Source organism: Podarcis muralis, chromosome 3 (genome assembly GCF_964188315.1).
Source record: "Podarcis muralis chromosome 3, rPodMur119.hap1.1, whole genome shotgun sequence".
NCBI lineage: Eukaryota > Metazoa > Chordata > Lepidosauria > Squamata > Lacertidae > Podarcis > Podarcis muralis.
In genome coordinates this window covers 46,724,707-46,752,115 of record NC_135657.1, presented here as the reverse complement: position 1 = coordinate 46,752,115, position 27,409 = coordinate 46,724,707, and the positions used below count along the sequence as shown (strand labels likewise).

The 27,409-nt window shown below is 42.9% G+C and overlaps 1 protein-coding gene across 4 annotated transcripts in view; it reads right to left on the bottom strand.

Annotated features, from left to right (window-relative positions):
- The window catches only part of PCNX2 (pecanex 2), a 110,764-nt gene that overhangs the window by 10,390 nt on the left and 72,965 nt on the right, over positions 1–27,409 (bottom strand). For 3 of the 4 annotated variants that reach the window (XM_028724040.2, XM_077925789.1, XM_077925790.1), the window contains 7 exons: positions 19,605–19,663; positions 15,124–15,339; positions 12,980–13,233; positions 9,205–9,438; positions 8,613–8,716; positions 1,489–1,633; positions 552–782 (listed from right to left, as the gene is read on the bottom strand). In XM_028724040.2, coding sequence (XP_028579873.2) covers positions 552–782; positions 1,489–1,633; positions 8,613–8,716; positions 9,205–9,438; positions 12,980–13,233; positions 15,124–15,339; positions 19,605–19,663 — 1,243 coding nt within the window. Of the gene's footprint in view, positions 1–551; positions 783–1,488; positions 1,634–8,612; positions 8,717–9,204; positions 9,439–12,979; positions 13,234–15,123; positions 15,340–19,604; positions 19,664–27,409 lie in introns of those variants that run through there. The other variant, XR_013392194.1, reaches the window with a different exon arrangement.

The following is a 27,409-nucleotide window of genomic DNA, read 5'->3' as shown; positions in this document are numbered from 1 at the left end:
CAAGAAAAACTTCAACCACATGCACTATCAGGAATGTGATAAATAAAATATTCAGGAAAAATGAAATGATCACAGGTAGACTTTCAACAGTATGTTAATCATATATTGTTATTTGTGTGATTATACATTGTTAATTTTCTTTTTTAAAGATGTGTTTTATCTTTTTTTCCTGAATTGTTTCTTACTATAATAATAAAATAAAGAAGGAAAGAAACACAAGATACTTAGCTTTATATTGAAGCACAGGGAGTAGTCCCCAGAGGTGCAGATCATGTGGGTTTGTATTGCTATATAGTTAAGTCTCTAGGTGGCCCTGCACTTAGTTGTATCTGAGCAGTCAGGAATTTCCTATGTATTTTCTTTTCTTTTTCTTTTTTAAAGAGAGAATATGATTCTTGCCGACCTTCCTAATTGGTGTGTCCATGACAGGGGACATCTTTTTAGGCAATCATTATTCGTTTATTTGTGTGTGTGTGTGTGTGTGTGTGTGTGTGTGTGTGACATATTATGAGCATAAGAGCAAAACAATGAAAATTATGCAGCTGTGGTACCTTGATCACTTTGAAGCTTAAGTAGCTTTTGTGGAGCATAATAATTTTGTATTCGTCTGTCCCTTCTTCCACCACATGCCTCAAAGTGAGAAGCTCCTCTTTGTTTGAGAGAACAGCGCTACGCCAGGCAGGATCACCTTCATGGCAGATTACCACTTTTTCTTCAAATGACTGAATTGCCTCATAAAGGATGGCAGGATCCTCATATTCATCCGGACAGGTAAACTGGTCCTTTTATTAAATGAAAAGGCATTGCTATGATCAAAAAGTTCTGTGAAGAAGATGGAGGTTGTTGGCAGCAGCGTATGCAATCTTGCTCCCCATGAGATTTGCCAGAAAACTGTTTACTTCAGCTCAGAAAAGACTTCATTGGAGATTAACATGATTAGAGGAAAGGGAGTTCAGAGCAGCTACTATCTCCTCCACCACACAGAAAAAAGCAGAAACCACACCCACTGAAGTCTCCTGAGGATTGAAATGGATCTGAAAAGTTTTGCTTGAAAGCTTTGGAAGGAAATCTGATTAGTTTATGGGCTAAACATCTACTCCGAGTCAGAGACTCAAACTGTGGCAAACAAATAGGCAGTAATCCAAGTCTACCTTGAACTCAATTCACACTCTAAAATGAACTGGCTTTAATAACACGTTCTCAACATTTCACTATACAAGTAAAGTGATGGCCGAATAAGTAACTGGTGAGTTTGCATGTAGGCAGAAGGCTCAAGAAGTACAGGAGAAATCATTTTAGATCTACAGAAAAAATGTTTAAGAAAACCACAACTGCACTGTTGTGTTTTATTGATCTATTTGAGAGAATTGTGGGCCTCCTTTTTACAGCTACCATATATTGTAATCATTATAAAAAGCAATATTTAGGAATATAAACAGTATTATTGGTAATAGTGCTAGAGAAAAGCATAAAGCGAGGAAAACTTGCCTGATGAAGTTTCAGTGACATTCTGATTGCAGGAGCAACAACCTTGTGTAACAGATCCATATCTGCAAACACCCATTCATCTCTTGATGTGATCCGAAAGTCTCCTTTGAACAAGGCATGGAGTCCATGGAGGAAGGACTCTAAACTGTGGAAGAATGCCGTTAGTTAATCTCTTTCATCCATTGTCATTAGAGCAGTGTTTCCCAACCTTTTTTGGGCAAAGGCACACTTGTTTCATGAAAAAAATCTCGAAGCACACCACCATGCCAGATGGGGAAAGGTCACTTTTTACTTATGTAAAAAAAAATAAAAAAATAGTAACAGCATAGAAGGTAATGGTTAGGCTAGCATCCCTCTTCCAAATATGCTAGGTTTTTATTTGCAGGGACTGTTCTACATGGGAAAGCATTCAGCACTGTCATTCTCCCATCTGCCATCTGAATTGGTACTATTCTGGGTCAACTTACTCTGCTGCATGTGTAGATGAAAATGGCACCAAGTGTGGGGAGGGGGGCAGAACAGGTTTCAGATACAGGATATTAAGCATACACGTACTTCAGATTGAACTGGTTGCTTGCTTTGCAAGTTTTCATTTCCCAAATGACTGCCTTGGCAAGCGCAATACCTACCAGGCTCAACGCCGGTCTCGCGCTGCCGCTTCCCGCGCTCTCAAGGACCTGGGAGGAGGAAGGCGTGAAGGGAATCCCGAAGGCGCGAAAACCTCACGCATGCGCAGGCCTTCTGCCTGCGACAGCCCAGTAGGCCGGCCGAAGCGAGCGGCGATGGGATGTGGGAGGGAGCTCGCTCGCCGCCCCGCGTGTGCCTATGTGGGGCACGTTACAGCCCCGTGACGTCAGCGCCACGCAGGCAGCCAGGCAGGCAGACGGCGAGAGCCCCGTGCTGGGCGGCCTCTCCTCGCCGTCGCCGCCCCGCCTCTCGCCGCCCGACTCGCCCGCCTCCCTCCAGGCAACATCTCGTGGCACACCAGGCAACGTCTCGCGGCACACTAGTGTGCCGCGGAACACCGGTTGGGAAACACTGCATTAGAGGACCAGCTTCTGTGGCCAGGGCTTATCTTTTTCCTGGCCCAGTTGGTTCACCACCTAGGGCATTTCCTGCACAAGGACAGCCAGGCCACAGTTTTGCATGCTGTGGTAACTTCCTAATTCTACTACTGCAATGTCCTCTCTGTAGGGCTGCCCTTGAAGGTGGTCCAAAAAACTGCAGCTAGTGCCATATACTGTCACTAGACTGCTGACTGGTAGTGGCGGCTGGTGCCCATTGGAACTGGTAGAGTGTAGGGCAAGGAGACCAATATTAAGTGAAGTCAGAACCACTGTTAATTCTCATCTTGTCCCATTCTTCCTCTTCCCTGCTGAGTTCTATAATAGCAGCATGTAGACTAAGGAAGTAGAAGCTGACAGCTAGTACCACCCCCCAGGTAGTACCAGCCCCGGGACTGGATGTAAGAAGGCAGGAAGGCAAGCGGTGGCTGGCTGAGGGCAGAATGAGACTGGTGGGGCAGTGCTGTGCTCCTTTGGCCAAGCAGACCAGTCTCCACTGGCACCCATATTTCAGGATTTGCACTGGTGTTACCAGGCTCAATCTAAGGTTCTTATGTTGACATATAAAGTCCTGAATGCCTGGGACCTACTGTATTTTTCGCTCTATAAGACGCACCAGACCACAAGACACACCTAGTTTTTGGAGGAGGAAAACAAGAAAAAAAATATTCTGTATCTCAGAAGCCAGAACAGCGCAGTGAAAGCAGCAATCCCTCTTGCTGTTCTGGCTTCTGTGATAGCTGTGCAGCCTGCATTCGCTCCATAAGACGCACACACATTTCCCCTTACTTTTTAGGAGGGAAAAAGTGAGTCTTATACAGTATATATGTGAGAAAATGCCAACCTTCTAAGGACCTGCTATCAGCAGAGGAGACCCTTCCCTTCACAAATGGCTGCCTTGTATTCAGACCAATGTGGGGCTCGAACCCCCCAACCCTGAGATTAAGAGTCTAATGCTTCACCAGCTGAGCTACATCTCTGGCCTTAGTGCTGAAGCCTTGCCAATCTACCCCCAACATTGCCTGCTCTCGCTGGCCATTCTCCCCAGTTTCTGTCCCGTTCCCCACTGCCCGATCTGTATAATTGCAAATGCCAGAGACTGAACCTGGGACCTTCCCTATGCAAAGTGCGAGCTCTTCCGCTGAGCTGCAATCCCCCTCAGACTCAAAGAACAGATGTTTGCATGAGTTTATTATTCTTAAAAAAAAGTAAAAACTACTTATGCAGTTGCCTTGAAGCATGTTCTCCAGGAAACTAGGTTATGCTTTTCAGGAAACCAGAACTAGACCTTGGAGCATTGGTTTCAACCCCACAGGATGTTGCTTCGTCTACCTAACATGGTTTTACCATTTTTACAAGAGCGTATTTTTGATTGCGTCCTTGGAGAGGATGTTAGAAGTTCTTTTTTATACATATTACCATTCAGAATTTTCTTCCTCTTTCTTTTTTAAAAAATTAAATAAAATGTGAACTGCCCACATAGTGGAGCATTTTTAATTATTTTCAGGAGTAGAAACAAAATGTGTATAGCCCAAAAGTAGCAGTGCTGTATTGAAACCGAGGTTTGACTGGGCACTTTCTTAAACTCTCTGTTCTTCTTACAGAGCTTCAAAACAATGCTGCTTTTTTTGTTTCTGCTAGCATACTATTAAAACTGACAAACAGCAGCAGGAGGAAAGCTTCGTGAAAGACTGCTCTATTTCAGCACTGACCATGAATGGAAAAGCTCACATATACAGTCATACCTCTTCTTGCGAATGCTTCATGTTGCGTTTTTTTCAGGTTAAGAACATGGCAAAGCTACAAGCGTTTACTTCCGTGTTTCGCCACGTGCGCACACGCAGAAGCATTCTGCGCGGTTCGCGCATGCGCAGAAGCGCTCTATCACGCTTCACACATGCACAGAAGCACCGCTCTGGTTACAGACTTTTTGGGGTGTGAATGGCACCCTGGAACGGTTCATGTCTGTAACCAGAGGTACCACTGTATTGGGCACAGGCAAAGCTTTTGAGTGTCAGATGGATATCATAAGCACATAGTAACAAAGAGAGTGTTCACACAACTTTAATGTTTGTGGAAGTCAGGAAGGGCCATAGTTCAGGGGCAAAACATTTGCTTTGCCTGCAGGTCCCAGGTGTCTCCAAGAAGGGCTGAAAAAGCTCCTGACAGAAACCAGCCAGTCAGAGCAGACAATACTAAGCTAGAGGGACCAATCGTCTGACTCAGTATAAGCCTGCTTCCTGTTTTCCTATGGAAGTCACATGATGGCACTGTGCATACCCTCTAAGCACCCTGATTTTCCAGGAACAGTCCCAGAATTATGAAAGCCATCCTGGCTTCTGATTTGAACCCGGAATGTTTCTATTTTCCCCGCCAGTGCTGCCACCACTGAGCTTGGGGAGGAGGATGAGCCGGCAATTGCTCTGAGTGGTGGTGGAAACATGGGCATCCAAAGTCCCTTAAAATATTATGCCCATATGCAGATGTACTCGGACCAGAAGAAAATGTGCTACTGATCGCAGAGAAGGCAACAGCTTATTTGCTGGGTTTTTATAAAGTGGGATTTGGATTTATTACTAAGGAACGTGCATTTTAATATCATCTCACTAATAACATTAACAGCTATGGTAACAGTGGCACAAGACATCGGCTGCAACAATAGAGCTCTGGGTGAGAGCTTTTATTGGACCCACATTCACAATTACCGGGAATAATTCAGCTTATTACAGAAATGCATCGAGGGCTCAGTCTGCCTAAATGCAAACAGCCAGTTCAGCAACTTGAACTTCTTAACAGCAAAGTAGATTCACATTAGGAGCAAAATAGTAGGAGACAATTACACAGCTCCATTATTTTAAATATTTTATATGTCTTTCAGTGCCATATGATGAGATCAGGTTATGAAAGCAGAGATGAAATAAAATATGCAAATTTTATGACTATACCAAAGCTGCTACTCGAAACTGTCTAAATTTCTCTTTTCGATGTATGGCAGATCTATTAGTTCAAATCTATTGCATTTCCTCAGTTTAACATGCATTCTTGGGAAGACTTTAATAAGGTTATATTGAAATTTTCCTAGCTTTCTTAATCTCAAAACCTCCCTCAGGGCCCTTCTTCTTCTTCTGGCCTGTTGGCCAATTTATTTTATTTTATTTAATAGGTTTTTAATCTTCTTCTCAGGATATTTATCCTCACAAGGTGCTTTACAACATAATCATGTAACTTTCACAATACACTAAAAATCCAAATGATTAAAGTACAATAAAATAAAAATAACATTAAAAATAGCAGTAGCAAACAAAAGCATTATAAAACCCCAGCACTAAAAATTAACTAAATACAGACTGGAATAAAATAAAAGGTGAACAAAAAAGAGGCCATATACATTTCCCTGCAGAGGGCTATTTCACAGATATGGAGCTGCCACCACAGGAAACGGCCTGTCCCTTATAGTAACTAACCTGAAGGCTCTTACCTCTGGACCAGAGTTCAGGTGGTCCTTCAGATAGCCTGGTCCCAAACCGTTTAAGTTCAATGCCTTAAATTGGGCCAATGTAATTGGCAAAGAGTAGATGTAATATGAGCGAACCACCGAGCTCCCCAAGCGTTCTAGACACTGCATTCTGCACCAATTTAAGTTGGGGTCTCCAGTGTGATGCCCATGGGGCAACAGTGCTGAGAAAGACTCTGAGCTTAGCCCACCACCCGCTGACTGCCCCCTTTATCATAAAGTGGTGAGTGTGCTACCTTTCCCCTTTTTAAGAGCTGCATAGACCTGAAGTAGGAAGAGCAGAACTCCTTCCCACTTCCTTTTTGGAGTTCCTCAGATTGGCATCTGAGCAACTGAACAGAAAGAGGAGCAACAGAGGTAAGATGGAAAGAGGGGCAATCTGGGAAAGTAGGCGAAGGAAATGAAACGGTCAATGGGAAGAAAACGGGGTGACAAATGAGTAAAAAAAAAAGAGAGAATAGGACACAGAAATTGGATCCAGTAAAACAGATCCTCTTGAAAACATGTGTTTTTTCATTGGTCGTCCCCCCCATTACCATTGATCACAACTGCCTCCATTTATTGAGCGATAAAAATAATGGATCTAGATATCTAAAGGCAGCCTTGTTTAGGGAAGCTTTTAATGTTTGATGGATCACTGTATTTTAATTTTTGTCGGAAGCTGCCCAGAGCGGCTGCGGAAGCCCAGCCAGATGGGCGGGGTATACATAATTAATAATAATAATAATAATAATAATAATAATAATAATAATAATAATAATAATAATATAGCTGGGTCATATAAGAGGCTGTCTAGCTAGAAGGATATGCATCCTTTCTATAGCTATGCTGTGCTTCTTAATTAGCAACTGTACTGCATAATTTGAAAGATAATGTTTGGCTTCTGCTGACGTTCACAGTGACAGGTAACAGAAATGTTATTTACATACATTGCATGAGAATATTTACCTTCATGGTTCACCATTAAAATCTTCCCATTAATTGATTAAAGGTAATTCATGTGTAAATGAATGCAAATTGCCATCGTACATATATAATGTAAACCTCACTTTGTATGTAGTAGCATACAGCTCAGCGTTGCTCTCTAAATATGCGTTTTGCCTTGTAAACGGTAATGGCTTTTAAATGAATGTAGCATCAACATGAAACAAGCTACATAAAAGGCCCGGTCTTACTTGTTGTCTGCTAAATACTACATAACTTTACTGTACATAATAAAACCAATCTCTTATTGGCATACGGCCTAGCAGTGAGTCATGGGTTTATACACAGCCCTGATGCCAATGTGATAAGGGACAGATGAGACCCTCTACTATGTGCAGTTCCCAGCACCCATCCACACACATGTGAAGCATAGGCATGGCAGAGGCATCAAAATGGCATTATTGTATTGGCTGCATCCACATCTCCTGAGAAACCATGGCTTATTGCAGGGATGGGGAACCTCTGGCCCATAGGCTAAATTTGGCCTGCCAAGCCTCCCTATTTGGCTCAGAAGGCCATGTGGGGAAGGCATGGCCACCTAGTGTCATGCATGTAGGGCATGGCTACAAAGGAATAATTGGCAGCTTAGATTGGGCTTTAATTAATGTGCATGAGCACAAATAAGCCCTAGTCAACATTTGACTCAACATGTGCTCCCCCTCCTCTTCCCCAACAGCCAGCTGCATTTCCTGTCATGTCACATCCACAGTTACCCCAAATTTAAAGCACATGACTTCTCCTGAAGAATTCAGCTTCAGGGAAAGTGTGGTGGTTCTGAATATCATTGCACTGTGCACGTCATGTTCCATTGCACCCCAGATCATGTCAAGGCAATGTGTGAACTAACCCATGGCAGCCAAGAGGTTCTGCTACTTCAACATGTTTGTTGAAGAGAGGTTTAAATTAAAGGACCCTGTCCCCCCTGTGCAGAAACATTAAACATTAAAAGGGAGGTGTATAAAATGCCTGCCACTTTTCTCTCTTTTATAGTGGATGGAAACTTGGGTGTTTCAAATGCACACTAGATTAGTTGGTGAGTCCAAAGTATGACTTAACCAGTTATCTATTTTTCATTAAAAACGCCACCACCATATTGCGAACCATGTCTTCTTGGAACAACAAAAGTGAGGGATGGTCTCAACTGCACAACAAGGGAAAATCTTTTAGTGCTACAACCTTATACACACTTATTATTAGGGGGAAAGCTCCATTGAGCACTGTGGGATGTACTTTACCTGAAAAGTACAAATATGCAATATTTACACTGTAAATCACCAAAGCAAAAAGGACACAATCTTTTTCTAATTCTGCCAATTCAACTGACTATTTTGGTTTCATTGGTGAAATTAACTCTCAAGATAATCATTAAGTTTTGTATTTCATTAGGGACAAATAAGTAACAAATGCTGCCATTTGTAACTGTAACCATTTCTTTTACAAATGATTTTAGACCTATCTCTCGTGTTTTTCCTTTCTTCCACTACCCCTACAGAATTTAAGGATAAATGAAAACCCAGCAAACTATTACATCCATACTTTCCATGGCATTGGTATAAAATTACCTGATGGCCATATTGTGCGATGCTGTTCCTAGTGCTCTCCTACCCAAAATGCACAGGGCAAAGGAAAGAGTTACCAGAGGAGAATCTTCATCACACTCTATTGGCTGAAAAATAGTTAAAAGTTTTCAGTTAATCCTAAAGGGGGGGGGGACATTGCCGGTGCAACAACCCATTGTGCTTTGATGCAAATATGCAGAAAAAGTATCACTCTTGTCTTTGTGACTAAAGTCCTTTAATTTCATAACATATCAGTGTAAGGTGCACTAGATCAGTTCCACAGCAGGTCATACCCAGTAGCTAACAAGATACATACTCTCTCTCCATTCCCAACACTTTCTGCTTTCTCAAATGTTACCATCATGTTTCTCCTCCATTTTGCTCCCCACTTCTTAAAACCAATTCAGTGAAAGAGCTCATTGGAGTCAGCCCAAGAGCCTGTTATCTCACTGGAAAACGAGTACCATGTTTACCACAACGTATTGCTGGTGGCTTGCGCTCCAATAAACTTCCTTGTTTTGATTTGGAACAATTAAAGGAGAGAACCCATCCCACCCACCCCCCATTAAATCTGCAACATTAGACCAACATGTACCTCCATTCTTTTTGCAGCACAGAACTGTATCCAGTCCAAGTAAACACTGCAGAAACTTGCCCTGGTGATTCCTTGAAGGCAAGGGATATAGTCATCGTCAATGTTAATATTGAACATTGCAAGGTCCCGCTCTATGTAATGCCACTTGGAGAAAGGCTGCAGTGTTTTTTGGAACGACTCATCTCTTAGCCAATGTAGGATTTTGGGGGAGCTTGCAGTAAAGTATATAATGCTCTGTAAAAGAAAAAGAAAAAGGAAAGAAGAAGATGTTGCTTGTTTTAATAACACGAGAAGCCAGAAGTATTTAAATACTACAAAGGTGAGAGGCAAGCCATCTAAGGAGAACAAAGTGATAGTCTCTAATATCTTATTGCAGTTATGTGACCCCTTCAGTCTTACATGCCCCTGGGACTTTGATGGATGGCAAACAATGGGGATGATGAGACTGTATTTCAAGTGTGCACAATAAATGAATGGAAAGAGCAACAGTAAAATTAGGAGGTAAAGAGGCCACAATAGAACAAGCACAATTACTCTACCTATTTAAAATTCATGGGTGCCACACTCTCAGTTGCATATTCAAATTAGCAAGTAAATGTGGAAAATAGGCCCTACTTAGTGCACAGAAACAAGACAGAGTGATGGATACAAACCAAGGACAGGTTTTTTTTGTGCAGAGCCTGATAAGCACAGAGCCTTTTAAGAAGAGCCATAAAAATGGAACTCAAAACACACACACACAGCAGCAGACTTATTCTTTAAAGATATTTTTTTAAGGAATAAATTGAAAAGCGAATGTGTAGGCACTGGGGGAATAAATAACCGGCAGTAACCAGGCAGGAAATTATTTCAAATATATGCAGAAAGGCTATAGGAACTGACCCACTTTATTAGAGGAGAGCAAAAATTCTTTTTATGTGGAGAAATAGTCTCCTCCACCTCCCCCGGCTGTCAATTGAATGGCAAGTTGGACAAAAAGAGAGAGAATCAATTCAAAAAGCCAACTGCTAGCATTGTTTAAAAGATAAATGTGAAATCTTCAAGCATATGATAATGTAAAATTAAATATTTTGAAGCTAGATGCTAATTCTGCTATTCCAGCATGTTTACATAGCAGCATGCTTTCCTCAAAAGAAATTCCTGATTTCTAGTATTAGGTTTTTAACCTCTAATTCTCCTTCTCTTTTGCTTCAATGTATTCCAGCCTCCTTGATTAATTTTAAATACAGTTTGTGCATAAACATGTTCTTACACTTCAGAATGATAAAAGCAGAATAGTGAAAACTTTCCACTTGTCTTAGATAATACTGATGTTTAATCCTTAACTCCAGTATCTGTCATGTACCCTACATCAGGTTCCCAGTGTCATCCTGCGGAGGACTCAGATTCAGATGATGCACAAATCATCCCACCTTGGAGGGAGGGTGGGAGCCCTCAGAAGACCCTTCTGCAGCATCCCAGCCTGAAGACCTGGCTCTCCCTGCATCCTCATAGTCTGAGGATGCATTGTAGCGTAAGCTATGGGCCCTTTAGCAGTTTTAGACAGCTCTCTCAATAGGCTAGAGCCACTGGAAGATAATGCCTTGGCAGCCTTCGGGTGACTCTGGTCCTTTACTGAGACAACACCTTGCAAAGCTCAGCCAGCATCAGTGTTATTTATTAAAAACATTTGTACTCCCAACCCCAACCCCACCTCCATAACAAAAAGTACTTTTGTGTGGCTTATTAAGACCAGAATGAGACATGTTGTAATCTTTGTTGATCTCTGGATTAGGTTAAAGCTAAAATAGCTAATCTGCGCATTTACAGATGTTGATCCGAATGTTTGGTTTCTTCATGGGCTTCATGAAGAATGACTAAGGTAAGAGTCTAATTTAGGGCTAGTTCAGAGGTTGATGGCCAAGAAAAATTCTTACATAAGGACCTGGTCCTGGGTTTGTATGCACCAGTGCCTTGCATGTAAAAACTGGAGTATTACTCAGGAATGCACGTGTAAAGGCATTTAATGTGATTTGGGGAGGAGTGGTGGTGCAGAAATGGCTACTTCCCATTCTTCATTTATTTATTTAATTTATATCCCACCCTTCCTCCCAAAGGAACCCAATAAACACATCTGTAATAAAAATGCAATTAAAATAAAATAAAATTCAAAACATTTAAAAAATGTTCAAATATCTAAAAACAAATAAACACCACAAAACTTTTTAAAAAACACATTTAAAAACAGTTGCAACCAAATCATGTGTTTTGAATAGGCCAGCTGAAAAAGAAAAGTTTTCAGTAGGCATCTTAAAAGGGTACAGTGATGGCAGTTGCCTAATGTCAGTTTTTGAGTGAATCGTGCATATTATATTCAGACCATATGCTATTACTTACATTTAGTGTCTGGTATCTGCTATTCTCAGACCACTGTCCTTAAGATCGTAAGAACTGCTCTGGCTGGATCAGATCAAATACCTAGTCCAGCATCCTGTTCCCCACATTGGCCAATGCCCCAGTGCGCATAGGATATTACTATAAACATCCCTCATTTTAGTCTCATCCTCCCATTTACTAAATTCAATATTCATCAGGCACAGAGAATGAAGCAATGCATTCTCTGGCAATCATTGCAACAAGGGTGATTTATCTCAAGGATTTATTTTATGAAATAAAGAAACGCATCTCCAACACAGCTGGATGCCCATCTTTGTTAGTCAATATCACCAAGTGATCAAAGTAGTCAATAAATTCCATCCACTCTCTCCATGGTTAAGAGGAAAGGAACACAAGCACTTTTCTTAAAGATGATGACTGAAAGCTAAAATGGGATGACTTAATCTGCAAATATTACTTTTGCTATTACTCTATGACTAGTTGCCTGATCCTCTTGAAAATGGCTGTTGTAGATGCCTGTCAGCATCCCGTTCATCAATAGCTTAATGTGATAGCCTGGCATTTGCTGTGTTTGCTGCCCATTGCCCGACATTTGACCTTGATGGAAGTGTTGGCAAGGCAGGTCAGTGACAATGCCTGGTCATCGCTGTGTGGGTGCTGTTTTAGTGAAAGCCCTTTGCATTCACTAGATACAGTTTTGAAAAAAAATACCCATGTTTTGTTCTCATCACAGTGTTGCACCTGTATGGGAGCGAGGGGATGGGTCCGTTGATTAGACCAGTTCATGGAGGGTACAGCTATCAATGGCTGTGTTCTGCCTGCACATCAGAGGCAGTGTACCTGTGAATACTGGTTTGCTGGAATCACATGTGGGGAGAGTGCTTTTGCCTTCAGGACTGCTTGTGGACTTCCCCAGACATCTGGTTGGCCCCTGTCAGAACAGAATTCTGGACAAGATGGGCCTTTGGTCTGATCCAGCAGGGTTGTACTTACGTTTTTTTTATATTCTGAGGTTGTTGTGTTGGTTGGTTTTTTGGTTATACAGGTTGTAGCACAGTCAGGGCCGGCCCAAGACATTTTGCCACCTGAGGCAAACCACAAAATGGCACTCCCCTCCTACGCCATCTCCCCATGAAGATCCATGTCAAGAACAACGGGGGTGGGGTGGATAAAGTTCTACACTGGGACCTGCTGCCCTTGTGGATTCTGCCACCTGAGGAAATGGCCACACTTTGCCTCAGGGGTGGGCCGGCCATGAGCACAGTGTTGTGATTCATGATGTCGCAGTTATGCAGTGGCCAATGCACCCAAAACTTATTTGCTTCTGATTCATGCAAGGGTTTGGGCTGCCAGATTACAGGCCATTCTTCCCAGAGGTACTGACAGACGCCGCTTTTACCTTGATGTAATATCTGATGAGTATTCTTCGCAGATCAAACACTTGGAGCATTGTGGCAGCGTTGTTGTCAATAATGCTATAGCCTTCCAGGATATACTGAGTCCGCGTTATTTCCCAGGTCAGCCACCGAAGGTTAAAAGCTGCGTTGCACGACAGCAAGTGAGGCAGGCGTCCAGGTTTGCAGCAGCAGCAGCCTTCATTGTCCTCATCTCCTTCTGTTATAGCCTCCACCTCCCTTTGTTGGCAATATGTCCCTTGGAGTGTAGTAATAATTGAAAAGCAGAAGGACACAATGGCAGTTACTGGTGAGATCAATGCGAATGAAACTGTTTGTGGCTAATACTTGGTGCTCCTTCAAATACTTAATAAATGGCAAGTGGGGAGGGGAGTGGGGTGGAGGGGAGGGGAGAGCTCCAGCATGGAATAAAATGTGCCAATTAATCTGTGCTCAAGAGAGAGCGGTGAGGTACAGACTGTTGATTTCACCTTATAAAGTAAAATATGCTGAATTCTATGCTTTAGGCAGCCTGGCATAAATTATATGGAGCCTAATTATATCTAAATGCTTTACCTTAAATGTAGAATGATAGGGATTTAGAAGTGCATGCCAGAGTCTTTGCTTTCGGAAGGAATATCTAAACGATAAACCCAGAGTGCTCTTTGTGCTTTTACAGACCTATTATACCCAGGTGGGACATGTTCAGCAACAGGACTCACCCCCCCCCAAAAAATATAAGAGTCCTTTGCCTATAAAAGTCAAGACTTGTTATAAATAACATGCTAACTATAGACTTCCCTCTACCTAAGTAAGCAATGGAATTCAATTAGCAGCAAGCCATGGGGTACTGCAGCCGTTTTGGTCACACATGAGAGTCAGAACAGCATAGTGTTTAGAACAGGAACCTCAAGCTTAGGGGCTGAATGCGACCCCTTGGCACATCTCTGGGCCATGCCCACTTTCTTCATGCCACGCTTCTCACCTGCTCTGCTCTGTGAGTGCTTTTGCCTGCTTGGGATGAAATCAGAAATGCCAAGAGGCAGGTGTGCTAGACAGGGTTGAAGAGCCTATGAATGAGTTTGGAAAAGGGAGACGGAGCTTAAGATCTTGTCCCCAGCCATGTACCTGCTTCTGGTCTGCTGGGGCTGATGCTCGCCCCCCTAGGGCCCGGAAATACCTGCCTGGAACACGAGCTTTGCTGAAGTCTTATGTACCAGTGGGCCAAATAGGAGTGGAATCCTATTTTGCGTGAGTTGTGTGGAGTTCTACACAATGGAACTCCAGCAGTAACTCCTCTTCCCTGAATCTTCCCTCTGCACCATTAAAATCTTCTCTGGAGAGTCCCCAAACCCCAGTGCACAAGTGGAGGTCTGTTCCACTGATGCACAGGTGGCATTGGTTACAACCCTATGGCCTTTAAAAGAAAACAAAACAAACTAACTAACTAAAACTGGTCTATTGTGCACTTGGTGGGGGGAAAGTCCACATTGTTTTATTCAACGTACTAACAAATAGTTTCACATTCTGTCTCTAATTCTTCTATGATAGCAATGCATTACTGCACTTAGGATAGCAAGCAAAAGTCTGCTGTTTGGCTTTTTGATTTAAATTCCAAATTATGCTTTTGGGGCTAAAGCAGCAGGTATCATGTGCATCAAGACCAAAATATAATTTCCCAGACCTCCATGAACCAAAAAAGCATTAAGCTTCACACTGTTATCTTTCCAACCAATTAAGATCGACTGCTATACCACAAATTACTCTTCCAACAAGCAGAGAACTGGGAACATCTTGCTAAAATCTCTTGTCATGAGTACCGCAGCAGGTAAACTTATAAAGAAAGCAGTTAAGGGCTGGAGATGAAATTGGGACAATCTGTTGCCTGGGTGTGTGTGTCACATGTTGGCAGTGGGCATGGCCAGAACAGAAACCAGGTGGCACTAAACCAATGGTGTGGGGGGGGCACCATCTTTTCTTCCCAGAAACAGTGCCCATTTTGGATGATGCAGCAACAACCCAGATAGAGAATTTTACGCCACTACTCAGATTTGCAATGCACACATGGCTTACTAATGAGAAGGGCACATAGCAAATGAATTTTCTCCTCTTTCTAGCTCTTTATTCTTTGAGCTGCATAGGTGCTTACCTCGAAATTCTAGCCCCCTGAGTTGGAAAGTGACAAGACCATTTCCGATTTCAATCAAGTGAACAAAGGCATTCAAGTAATCTGATGTCAAAATAAAACAGTCCCCAGAGCTGTAGTTTCCCCAGCGCCCAAGTATCAAATCTCCACAAAGAGACTCCTGCAGAGATCTTGTCAGGTGCTCATAAAAGATGGAGTTGAGGTTGTTATCGTCATTTCCTAAAATCACAACAACACAAAAGAATGTAAAAGGGATGAGGAACAAATCACCCAGCCGAAGACTCAGAAAGGAGTCCTGTTTTTCTGACTGCTTACTTAACCAGAAACTCATCCTTGGAGATGAGGATGATCATATTGGAATCACACGGCATCATTAAATGTTTACCACTTTACCACATGTATTACTGAACATCTTTTAAAGTTTGTTTTGGGTTGTATTTTTTTTAATGTTTCAAATACACTTTTATTTCATTTTGTATTGTTTTATTGCTTGGTTGTTTGCTGTCCTAAGCTCCTTTAGAAGGAAGGGCCAGATAGAAATTTGAATAATTATAATAACAACAACAATGTCAGAAACTTTGGCAAAGGGTCTTGTGGGGGGGGGATGAAAATAGTTAGAAGTCAGGGCATGAGAGATACACTTGCAGACATTTGCTTTAGTTTTACTGAATATGCAAGCAATTGTGATCACGGCTGCCCTCTTTTGAAATGCTTGGATGCACGGTTGTTATACAAGCCACAAAATTATAGATCATAATAACGTCTAAAATTGCAATATGTAATGATTTATATTCATTGTACAGAAGTTTGAGTGCCATGAAACAGAAAAGAGGAGCTTAATTGCCAGATATTTAGATATGAAACCTCTTCCTGTGTGACAGGGTTTTATAGAGGTGATATACACAATATTTCTTATTGCGTATGTAGTATACTGTGTCTATGAATGTATGTTTAATTGCTTTTGATGTCTCATTTTTATTGTTTATGTTTAAGTTTGTATTATTAGAGTGAAATAACACTGAAATGCATTGGCAGCTTGTATATGGTAAAACTGTAATAAAGCTTCATCATTGTCACCATACATGTGCTTCTACCGCCAGATATTTCTTAGGTTCCGGAATAATAGGACCTGGGAGACCAGGGTTCAAATACCCGCTCAATCAAGTGGCTTGCTGGGTGACATTTGGCCAGTCCCTGCCTCTCAGTCTAACCTACCTCACAGGGTTGTTGTGAGGATAAACTGGAGAGGCAAAAACCATGTACACCACCTGGAAGCTCCTTGGAGAAAAAGAAGTGGGATATAAATAAAATAAATAAATGGTCTGAAGGCACAGGATACTGCTCTGTTTGCAGGTCTGTCCCATAAGCTGCCTGCGAACCACATGTAAGGCACTCTGGGCACTTTCAAGGAAGAGCAGAGGATAAGTAAATATGAGGAGCCTTTCCCTCCATAATTTTAGCCCAGTTTTGAATGTTGTGTCTCTGATGAGAAAAAGGCAGCTTCACTGGAGTAGAAAGCGCCCCATTCATAATGGTGCTTTACAGTCTGTATGAGGAGCACTGTCTTACCAAGTGGGGAATAAGACTCCCAGTCTTACTTATGTACTGACTCTCCACATTTATTTAATTATCCCCTTGCTAGAGTGTGTTGTGCAGAGTGATCTGCAACAAAGCCAATGGACACATTGGCGTCTTGAACCTCAGCCATTATGATTCATTATAACAACTGTAGCTTCCAGATTCTCTCATGAATTGCCTGCTTTAAGTAACATTAGCTGAGAATGCTTGACCCTGATGTAACCTTGTGAAAAATAAAGTTAATAAGTAAATGTAATGCACTTCATGCACCCACCAGAGTATAAATGCTTCAGTTAAAAGCCAATGAATAAAGCAATAGATATTCTACTATTTCAGTTTTGTTAGTCACAGATAACCAACCAGAGGCACCACTGCCTTAATAAGTTGGAAGAAAACCCTATGTCACATTACAGACCTTGAATTCAAATGGGAACAGTATTGTGCAGTTTTATTGAGACCAACCAGAAATCGCACAACAGTGAGCTAGGTTATGGGTATCACAGAAAGCTTTTTCAGGCTCAACATTAAAAATAGGTGGGGGGATACAGGAACCAGAAGGAGAGAAGAAAAAGTTGTCACTGTTAGAAGGCATTGTTGAAAGCAAATCTGCAATAAATTGTAGACAAGGCCAAGGAAGCATTTTGTGAAATCCAAATGCTAGTTGACTACTATGTGATTTTTGGTGGGTCCTAATGAAGCTATTTCCATTTTGGGTTGTTTTTTTTTTCTTCAAATGGATGAAATTGATTGCACCACACCCAGCACCAACTATGAAATCTGGTCTGATGTCCACACCTGTGTTCACACGCCACACTAAGTTTGCCAATATTTTTCTATTCCTCGGCATATGTCCCTCAGACAGAAGGAAGCACCTTAAAGGGATTGTGTAGGCCTGTTTTGATCATGACTGGTTGGACTGGGGAGTTAATGCAGAAGCGACTTTGGGGTATGAAAGCAACAGGCGTGTGGCTCATCCTGAGTAGGGAGGTGGATGAAACGGGTGGCAAATAATGCATTGTTGGTTTAGTTATTTGCATATGGCCTCCAAGTTATGACATGTTATTCTTGTAACAACCCAGTTTGTTTCTTGGCCAAGCAGGAATTTTTTGAACCTAGGTTTCCCTGGTCCAAGTCCAACTCCTCATCTTCTTCTCCACACTTTGGACTGTTCAGTCCTTTGAGAATTGCGAAGTCTAATTCGCAAACCTAAGCACTCGCGGCATGCAGAGCGCTAAAACGCAAATTAAAACAAGAAACTAAATATGATTAATGAAATGAAGCAAAATCTTCCATGTGTGCCAAAACAGTGTCACACAGTCTAACTGACAGTGCCAGTGAGCTTGAATTCTCCTGCCTAATTAACATGGTTTGGCTCGGGCAGGGCTTCCATTTTCTCCCATGCATCAGTGCCCACCGATATATTCTATTTAAAGGCTACCCAAGGTCCTTGAAGTCCTTGGAAATGTAGATGTCAAAAACTTTCAGCAAAGTTCCCTTTTGAATATGCTGATGAAGATCAAACATGAATTAAGAGTGCAGGGCAATGTTAGGTATCTGGATTAGCTGGTTTTCCAGCACATCCTCACAGCACATCCCCACTGATGGCTGATTATAGGGTTGCTGGGCTGACATAGCCACAGAAAAGAAAAGAAAAGAAAAGAAAAGAAAAGAAAAGAAAAGAAAAGAAAAGAAAAGGGATTCTAAAGCCACAACTGACTACAGGAATCACAAACAAAATCTGCAGGAGGCCCACACAAAAACTGTGCTGATTCTTAAAACACCTCCCTTTGTATTGGCACACTTGAAATTAGACTACTGGGGGTGGGGATGGAACAGCAGAGATGAAGGGATCATCTGTGCCAGATTCTCATTCAGCCCATAATAACCTGAAGCATAAGACAACAAGGCTCCTGTGTCTTTAATAGCCATGCAGATGAGGGGGTTGTTACAGCTTCTTCACTGGGTTCAGCAAGTTTCATCCATCAAAAACACCTCTTTTGGGGGACTTGTCTTCTTGCATTTGTCCTCCTGTTCAAGTCATAGCTTGAAATGTGCCTATCTAGCTGCTGGTTGCTCTAGAGCAGGATTTCCCAAATTTGGGTCTCCAGCTGTTTTTGGACTACAGTTCCCATCATCTCTGACCACTGGTCCTACTAGCTAGGGATGATGGGAGTTGTAGTCCAATAACAGCTAAAGACCCAGGTATGGGAAACCCTGCTCTAGAGTTACTGCACTTCACTGAGCACCTATAGCTTCATAAGGATGTACTCTTAGGCATCAAGATTAGGCACAAGCTGGATTTTGGTGTGAGGGGGTGTTGCACAGAGATAACATCAGTATAGGATTTCCCTGCACCAGCAAAATTGATAGATGGCTGTGATACTATAGATACTCATCCAAAATGTTTTCTTCGAATGGGCTCATTTGCAGCTTGATAACCCTTTTATAAAATAATAACAAATAAAATAAATAAATAAATCTAATGAAAACAAATTCATCAAAAATATTATTTAAAGCATGAATATTTCAAAATCTGAAATAACCCTTTCCATTAGAATATTATTATGCTTTGAACTACAAACAGAATGGGTTGGATCCAGAGGTTCCCTTCTGCAAGTGGACAGTCTCCTTCAGAGGAAGAAAGGCTTTTTCCAACTTGGAACAAGTTTCTAATGTGACAAAACAGGACTGAATGTTTCCCTTAGTGCACAAGGTTTTGCACAATTATTTCAAGATGCTTGTGCCCAGTCCGTGTTGTGCAAAGTCTTCTGACAGATCTTCCACAATAGTTTGCACCACTGCCAGAATTTCATTTACTGTTGTCTCCCTGGATCCAACCCAATTACATCCAGTATTTTGAATAATCAGTCATTATAAATTTGAGCAAAATAAATTCTGTCCCCTACCTGCACCCTTTTCAATCTGAAGTGCCAGTCTCGTGTTGGAATGGTCCACTCGTTTTGTGCTGGAAATAAACAGATACCTACAGATTATCCCTGTCTTCTATTTCTATTCTGTACAAGTGAGATACTTTGATTCCTGATCTGGCTTCATTTGGCCACACAAAATATTATTGTGCAGTGTTTCATTTGCACACAACCCAAATTCTTTTAACATCAACCAACAGTGCTGGCTTTCTGTGCTGACTGAATTCCTTGTTCTTTCAGATGGCAGTTCCAGAAAGCGAGCCATTTCATGCAATGAACCATCTAAAACACTAGATCTCATACTGACCACAATTATGCTGTTGACACCTGCATCTTCAAAATAGTCCTCATAACTTAATGTGGGTTAGTTTGAAATAAATGTATTCTCAGCTTTCCACATTCAAACAATAAATATCTATCTGCTCCAAACAAATCATATTTTAAAACACCCTCCGTATAAAGACACATCAATTCATGAAGGAAAAAGACATGGGCATTTTGAATGTGCTGCCAAATAAACAGTACTGGATTATCTAGAGAGCTGTACCACTTCATAAACTTTTACACTTATATATAGAGAGGAGATGGTTAACATGTTGGTATGGCCAATCAGAAGTTTCTGTCTATAAAGATTTGAGAGTCTTGCTTCCCACATCATTGGAAATCCAATATATAGGGTAGCTTTCCAGAAACAAAAGAGATACCACCATAAACCCATTAGAAACAGCATGTTTTTCCTCCTGACAGATTCATCTGTGTTGGCCCAAAGAGTTTCACACAACTGCTTTGTAAAGTTTTAGAATAACACATGAGATAACCTAGACCGTTGCTCTTATCTGCCTCTTTAACTAAGAACCACAACCCCAGCCTTCTCAAAACTGTTTAAAATGACACAGCTGTTGCAAAACCAAAGTACAGAGAAACTATTTCACTCCTAAAGTTGTGGAAATCAGAAGTAATTTAGCCAAGGGACATCCGCAAAGTCTATTTTGGACTTTAAAATCTCCACACAATTATGGCAGCTGAATTGCTGCAACTTGATAAAAGCTCCAAGAATCTGTACAGTATTAAAATTCTAATATCCTGTATCCCAGACTCAGCTGCACATTCACCCTTGGGCTTTCAGCTGTCAGCTAGGATCTCTTTTAAAAATGAACTTTTGAGACTACTGGGCAATGGGAGCTTTTCTCCAGTGGCTTCTTACTTTAAATTTTGTTCTTACCACTCAGCCAGGGTGATAATTAGCTCAGTAATTGAATTTCTTCCTGAGTGGCCTTATTCCACACAAACTGAGTGCAGGTCCTCTGGAGCTTGCCCAGAGGAGCATGTGAAAATTGTGAGTCTCTTCAGCAGGGAGCTAACTAATTCTGAAAGACTCCGCTAAATTGTTAAAATGACTTCACTGCTTCCTCTTCCTCTTTAAATGCCCGTGAAGGCCGATCAGAAAAGGTTCAGCATGTATGTAATCACATCATTTTATCAGTATGTTTGTTTTCTTGTGGCGATACCGTGGATCCCGTTTTTATTTCACTAGCCAAAATGTAATTCTTGTTCCCCAAGGCTCATTTAGGCCACTCCAAATAGATGGGAAGAAAGAAAAATCTAGTCCTATGTCAGATCAAAACTCAGATATTTAAGTCAACAGAATATGGGAGACAGTTGTGGTTATCTGGGGAGGAAAAGGGCAGCCGCATGCCTCGCTTTGCAGAGGGCAGCCCTCTATTTCAAATGGTGTCCAGTCCCAGTCCAGTTTAAAGATAACCCTAGGAAGAGAGTCCAGGGACCCTGAAGGTGCCCACCAGCAGCTAGAAGTTGGTCACCAGCACTTCTTCTTGATGGCTGGGGTGACTCACATGACCTGCAGAGGCCAGAGTGTAGCAGGGAGAGAAGCAGTGCCTCACAAGGGGGCCCAGGCAAGAACCAGATGCCACAGAGTGTTTGCCCAGGCCTTCAAATGCAGTACCTTTGGTTCACACAACAGGGGTGGCATTATCAGTATGGAGCCATGCCATTTGGCCTGTCAGAAGCTGTACGTCTCATATATTAAAGCTTCATGTTTAAATTATAGTACCTGGGCGACATCTAATTGTGTGGGCTCAATGTCTGTAGAAACGTCCGACTTGCATGCCTACTGTACAAAGGCAAGAGTTGTATCCATTGCTGTGCCAATTTTTGCCTCTTGCCTTGCCCACCACTTCCATGCAGCCCTGGCGTACCCTTTCAGACCCTTGAACTGAAAAAGGTTTCCCTGTTGTAGCTGCTCAGTGAGGATTGCCATTGCCCTCTACTTTCCTGGATTTCTGAGCAAGACACTTCTTTTGGCCGTCACATGGTAAGATGTTAACCACAAAGAAGCATGGCAAAGGTTTTCATATTTCCATGGCTAGATGGTACAGACAGTACAGATACCTGGCTCCCCATGTGGTTTCAGTGCTGAGTATACAAGAGTCAAGCATGGGGCTTGGAAGGCCCAGGTGCGATCCCTGGAATCACCAGGTAAGGCTGGGAAGTTCCCCTGCCAGAAACCCTGGACAGCCACTGCTGCCAGATAGAGTAGACAATGCCTAGCTCAATGGTCCATTGGCCTGACTCAGTTTAAGGCAGCTTCCTATGTTGAATGTGTGCATCTGGCCGATGTACCATGTATCCATGCAATTCAGGAAGACAGAGCCGAAAGACAATTCAGGAAAGAGGTACTCTGAATTGGCCCCAAGGAGTGATCCATCTTGGCCACAGCAATTTTGCTCCACTTTGCTAACACAGGGAGGAAAGCAGGAAAACGGAACAAAACAAATGTCAACTTTGTGGAAAAAGGAGAAGTAAAAGGGTTCACGTCCGCTTTTGCCTAAGAGTGCACCATTCTGAGTGTCTGTTTTCGAGATCATAATTACTGGGAGACTGTTTGGGGCATGCCTGAGCAGCTGGAGGCCTGTTACAGTTTTCTCCTCAATATAGCGAGAAAGCTGGAACTGCGACGCACGGAAAACTGGCAGCTCTATCCTAACCTCTTTAGAGACACTTAACTGATTTAGTTACACTATGCAGCAATTCACTGGAGACCCCCAGAGCAAACACAAGCTGTGCCATTCCCCAAAATAGAAACTGACAGATGCTTTTTGAAAGGACAGACTAGAAACAGGAAGGAAGGAGAGAAGCAAGAAAGAGGCTTGAAAAGGAAGAGTGCAAGATTCCTGGTGGCAGCTCCACAGCTGAGAGGCATCACACTCACGATGCAGAGCTTGGGCAGCAGCCTACTGTTCCGTGGGGTTCAGCAAACCCGTAAGAAAGAAAGAAATCACCTTATTGCACTGCTGAATCTGTTACTTTTAGAAGAGACAAAACAATAAAAGGCATAGTTCTAGTGCTACTGTTCTGTTCGGGGTTTCTTTGCAAGGTCAGGTTTTGAACATACAGCCGAAGCTTTCAAGTGTCCACACACTAAATGAGATTTACTGCCATTTCCTTTTCACTCCTCCTACCTATAGGATGTAATAATTTGAGCAGCTGTAAAAATAAGGGGGAAAGAGCAGCCTCCATACTGGGGAAGGAACACATGCTAACGTGGGACTCTTGGATTCAAGGCTGATGCTGTTTTTTAAGGGAACAAAGAAGTGTTCAGAGTTTGGTTTATATAGTGGCCACTTACTAAGAGGCAAGACAGATGGAACAATTCAGTAGGTACCACAATGAGACTTTGTTTCCTTTCGATGTGCGATGTATGTTTACAGAAGACACCTTCTTTCTCTTGCCTCTTTTCCGCAGTCACTCCCTTACTTTACCTATTTTATCAGTCGGTTTTAGACTGTGAGCCTGTGGGCGTGGATTTATATTTTAATTTTTTTATAGTGTGGTACTAAGTCATCTAAGGAGCTTTGTAAATAAAATATGATGGCAGTGCTTATAGCAGGCAAAACTCACAGTATCACAGTGAAGATCAGCAGCCCAAAACTGTTTAAGTTGGCTTGATCTTCCATGGTACCAACAGCCAATTTAACACTCTGTGCTAGGTAAATGGGGAACAGCCATAGAGCTTCCCATTGCTCATAATGAAAGTCTCTTCATATAAGGCCAATTCATATATAGGTGGTGTGAGAGCTACCTCTGTGTGGCAGCTTCCCGCTTCACTCTGGCAATACAGGCAGAAAACATGAATGTGTGTGAAAAGATAATTACTCCGCATATGAAGTACCGTATTTTTCGCTCCATAAGACACTTTTTCCCTCCTAAAAAGTAAGGGGAAGTGTGTGTGCATCTTATGGAGCTAATGCAGGGGGGAGGCAGGCGGGAAAAGCCCCCAAGAGCTGCACAGAAGCTCCGTGCGACTCTTGCGGGCTTTTCCCCAGAAGGGAGAAGGGACTGACTTGCCGTGTCAGTCCCTTCTCCCTCCTCGTAGAAAAGCCTGCAGGAGCCGCGCGCTTCTTAAAGGGTGTGCAGCACCTGCGGGCTTTTGCGGGAGGTAGGGAATACTCCCAGAGCTTGTTGGGGCTGGCGAACCCAGGCTTCCCCCGCCAGCCCCGACAAGCTCCTGAGCAGCTCTGGGGTAGCCCGCGAAGCCTCCACAGGGCAGTGGGATGAAGGCTCCCCGCTGCCCTGCGGAGGCTTCACGGGCTACCCCAGAAGCCAGAACAGCTAGAGAGAGAGCTGTGCAGCACTCCCTCTAGCTGTTTTCGCTTTTGCCTTAGTGGCGCAAAGCCTCCGCAGGGCAGCGGGGAGCCTTCATCCCGCTGCCCTGCAGAGGCTTCACGCGGCTCTGCCCCTTCCCCCACCTCCCGCAAAAGCCAGGGATAGCCGAGCGCGTGGCTCTTGCGGGAGGAGGGGGAAGTGACAGAGCGAGACTCTCTCACTTCCCCCACCTCCCACAAAAGCCCCCAAGAGCCGTGCTCCCTTTAAAGAGCCATGCAGAGTGTGTGTGTGGCTCTTGGGGGCTTTTCCCTGAGGAGGGAGAAGGGCAGCCCATCAGTGATGGGCTATCCTTCTCCCTCCTCGGGGAAAACCCCCCAAGAGCCACACACACACTCCACGCGGCTTGTGAAAGGGAGCGTTGAGCAGAGCCTGGGATGCATACAGGCTCTGCTCAGAGCTCCCTTTAAATAATTTTTTTTCTTGAATCCCCCCGCTAAAAACTAGGTGCGCCTTGTGGTCAGGTGCACCTTATGGAGCGAAAAATACGGTAATCCCCAGGACTCAGCCCTAGTCTATATGTTACCCTTGTCACATTGTCCTGCTAAAGATACTATCTCAGTAACAAGTTTGCATCCCCCTCCCCTCCCCCCAAATTTTCTGCTCAACTTCCCCCTACCCAAGTTTAACTAGTTAGATGCAGTCTTTTATAGCTGAAAACAGTGACATTTAGGTTTTTCTTGAAAATGTTGAACCAAAATTGAGTTTCACACCTTAATATAATGTAATTTTGCCAGTGTTGAAGTGATAGCAGGTGATGATCATGTCCCAAAGCAACGTCTGAGGAACTGTGAGGAAGCAATATGTTCATCTTCAAGAAAGCACTAGGAACATAGATATTTATAAATAGTTCCCAGATGTAATCCTGCAAATGGGGGGTACATGCAGGAGAATGTTCTTCACTCCCAGAGAACTGAAACAGGAATCTGAGCCAAGATGTAGCCATCAATGGGGAGAAGACAGAAGTATGTGAAATCTAGCAAAACGGCCATGACTGTGAAACATTTCTTACTATGGTGCCCCATACCCTGAGTCCATGTTCAGTAAAGGTGGAGGGTCTCACTGCCTTGAGAAGCCAACATCTCCTCTGCTCCCAGTTTCAATTCCTGAGGAAAACACTGCCTAGTTACAACACCAGCCAGCACTTACTGGATTAAGCACGATCCTATAACAGTGTTGCCTGTGAAAGCCCCCCAATACAATACATTTGTTCCAGCTCATTGGACTGAAGACTGACATTGGGCTTTTATTAAACTATAGGTAAAGGTAAAGGTACCCCTGACCGTTAGGTCCAGTCGCGGACGACTCTGGGGTTGCGCTGCTCATCTCGTTCTATAGGCCAAGGGAGCCAGCGTTTGTCCACAGACAGGCTGCTTCTGGCAAAACCAGAGCAGCACACAGAAATGCCATTTCCCTACCTGCCGGAGCGGTACCTATTTATCCACTTGCACTCTGACGTGCTTTTGAACTGCTAGGTTGGCAGGAGCAGGGACCGAGCAACAGGAGCTCACCCCATCACGGGGATTCAAACCGCCGACCTTCTGATCGGCAAGCCCAAGAGGCTCTGTGGTTTAGACCACAGCGCCACCCGTGTCTTTATTAAACTATAGTACTCACCCAATAAAGTGACAAAACAGCTCAATAAGGTCAGGCTGGAACCTAGGAATAATCTACCATGGGACAGAAACATAAAACAAAGGGGGGGGGGGAACCACACTACTGGCTGTCTCCTTCAACTCCACTCCAACATATCATCAAGGATCTAAAGCCTATCCTAGACAATGATATGTCATTCCTTACAAGTTTTGGGCATGATGCATGGACTTATTTACACGCTGACCCGTAAATAAAACAGGTAAATACTAGCAATGACAACAGCAAACAAACAAACCTATGAGAGAGAGTGGGAACAGAAGAATCAGACCCTGCAACAAATTAATTTGCCAACTCTGCCCCCATCTATACTTCAGCAATGCTGATAAATGACCCAACATCTGCCCAGACATTAAAGGCTCATTCACTTGCACAGTCTCCAACAGGATAGAAATGTAATTCCCTTTAGCTTTCTATGTAGGACAAACAGCTTTGTCTCCATCTCATGCTCCCACAAAAAACCCCCACACCCCTCACCCTGGGAGAAGACTCACGGATCATCTATACCAGTTCATTCAGCAGTGTCCTCTTGTTCAAATTAAATTGTGTCTTGCCCTATGAATATTACATTTGACACATGGGGTCATCTACTGATCTAGGTACCCATCTCAGGACACTTATTCCAAGAGCAAGAGTCTATTCGAAGAATGGGCACTGTTTCTTCTGTGCCACATGGAAAGAAGCAGAGGGCTTTGGCTGAGCTTGTGATTGACAGTGCTGAGCAGGAACTGAAAGTGACAGAAAAGAGGAGGAACAGACAAGCCTCACTCATCGCCACACATCACTTTTCTAGTAGCTTGCAGAATATGGCTGCTTCACATATATGGCCTCCATATCCTGTCCCTCACACAGCAAGCTGGATCGTGGCCATTTTTACATATGCTGTAGAGCAGCATATTGTGGCAAAGAAAAGTGGCTAAACAAGTCTGGAAATGATTAAATAACAAAGAACAATTTAATAGGAAATATAAAAAGCTGACATCAAAGCAGATGTAAAAGAGAAAATTCTTTAACAGCATGTGGATAAAAATAAATTAAGGAAACAAAAGGAATAGCTAGATGAAAATAGAAGCCAAGAACAAACTGAGGGCAGGGGAGTGGGGCTCATGTTAAATGCACGAGAAGGAAGAAAGCAAGAATCCAGTTAGATCAGTCAAGGAATTGTGCTGAGAAATTAATGACAGATCACAACATTTTCCCACTTGGGGATGATTTCATCACCAACAAGGGACCAACATTGGGTGTATTTCTTGGGCACAATGTATTTGCTGTTGGTTCATTTGGCAAGGACTGCAACATTTAGAAAATAAGCCTAAATTTAAAATGCAGGTGTTCTGCAAGGAAAACAAGTGATTCTATCTCCAAGCAAATTCAGTGACAGTTATGGGTGCTTGGACACCCATAACTGGGTGGTCTAAGATGGCAGATTTGTGGCTCTATGTCTACTCCTA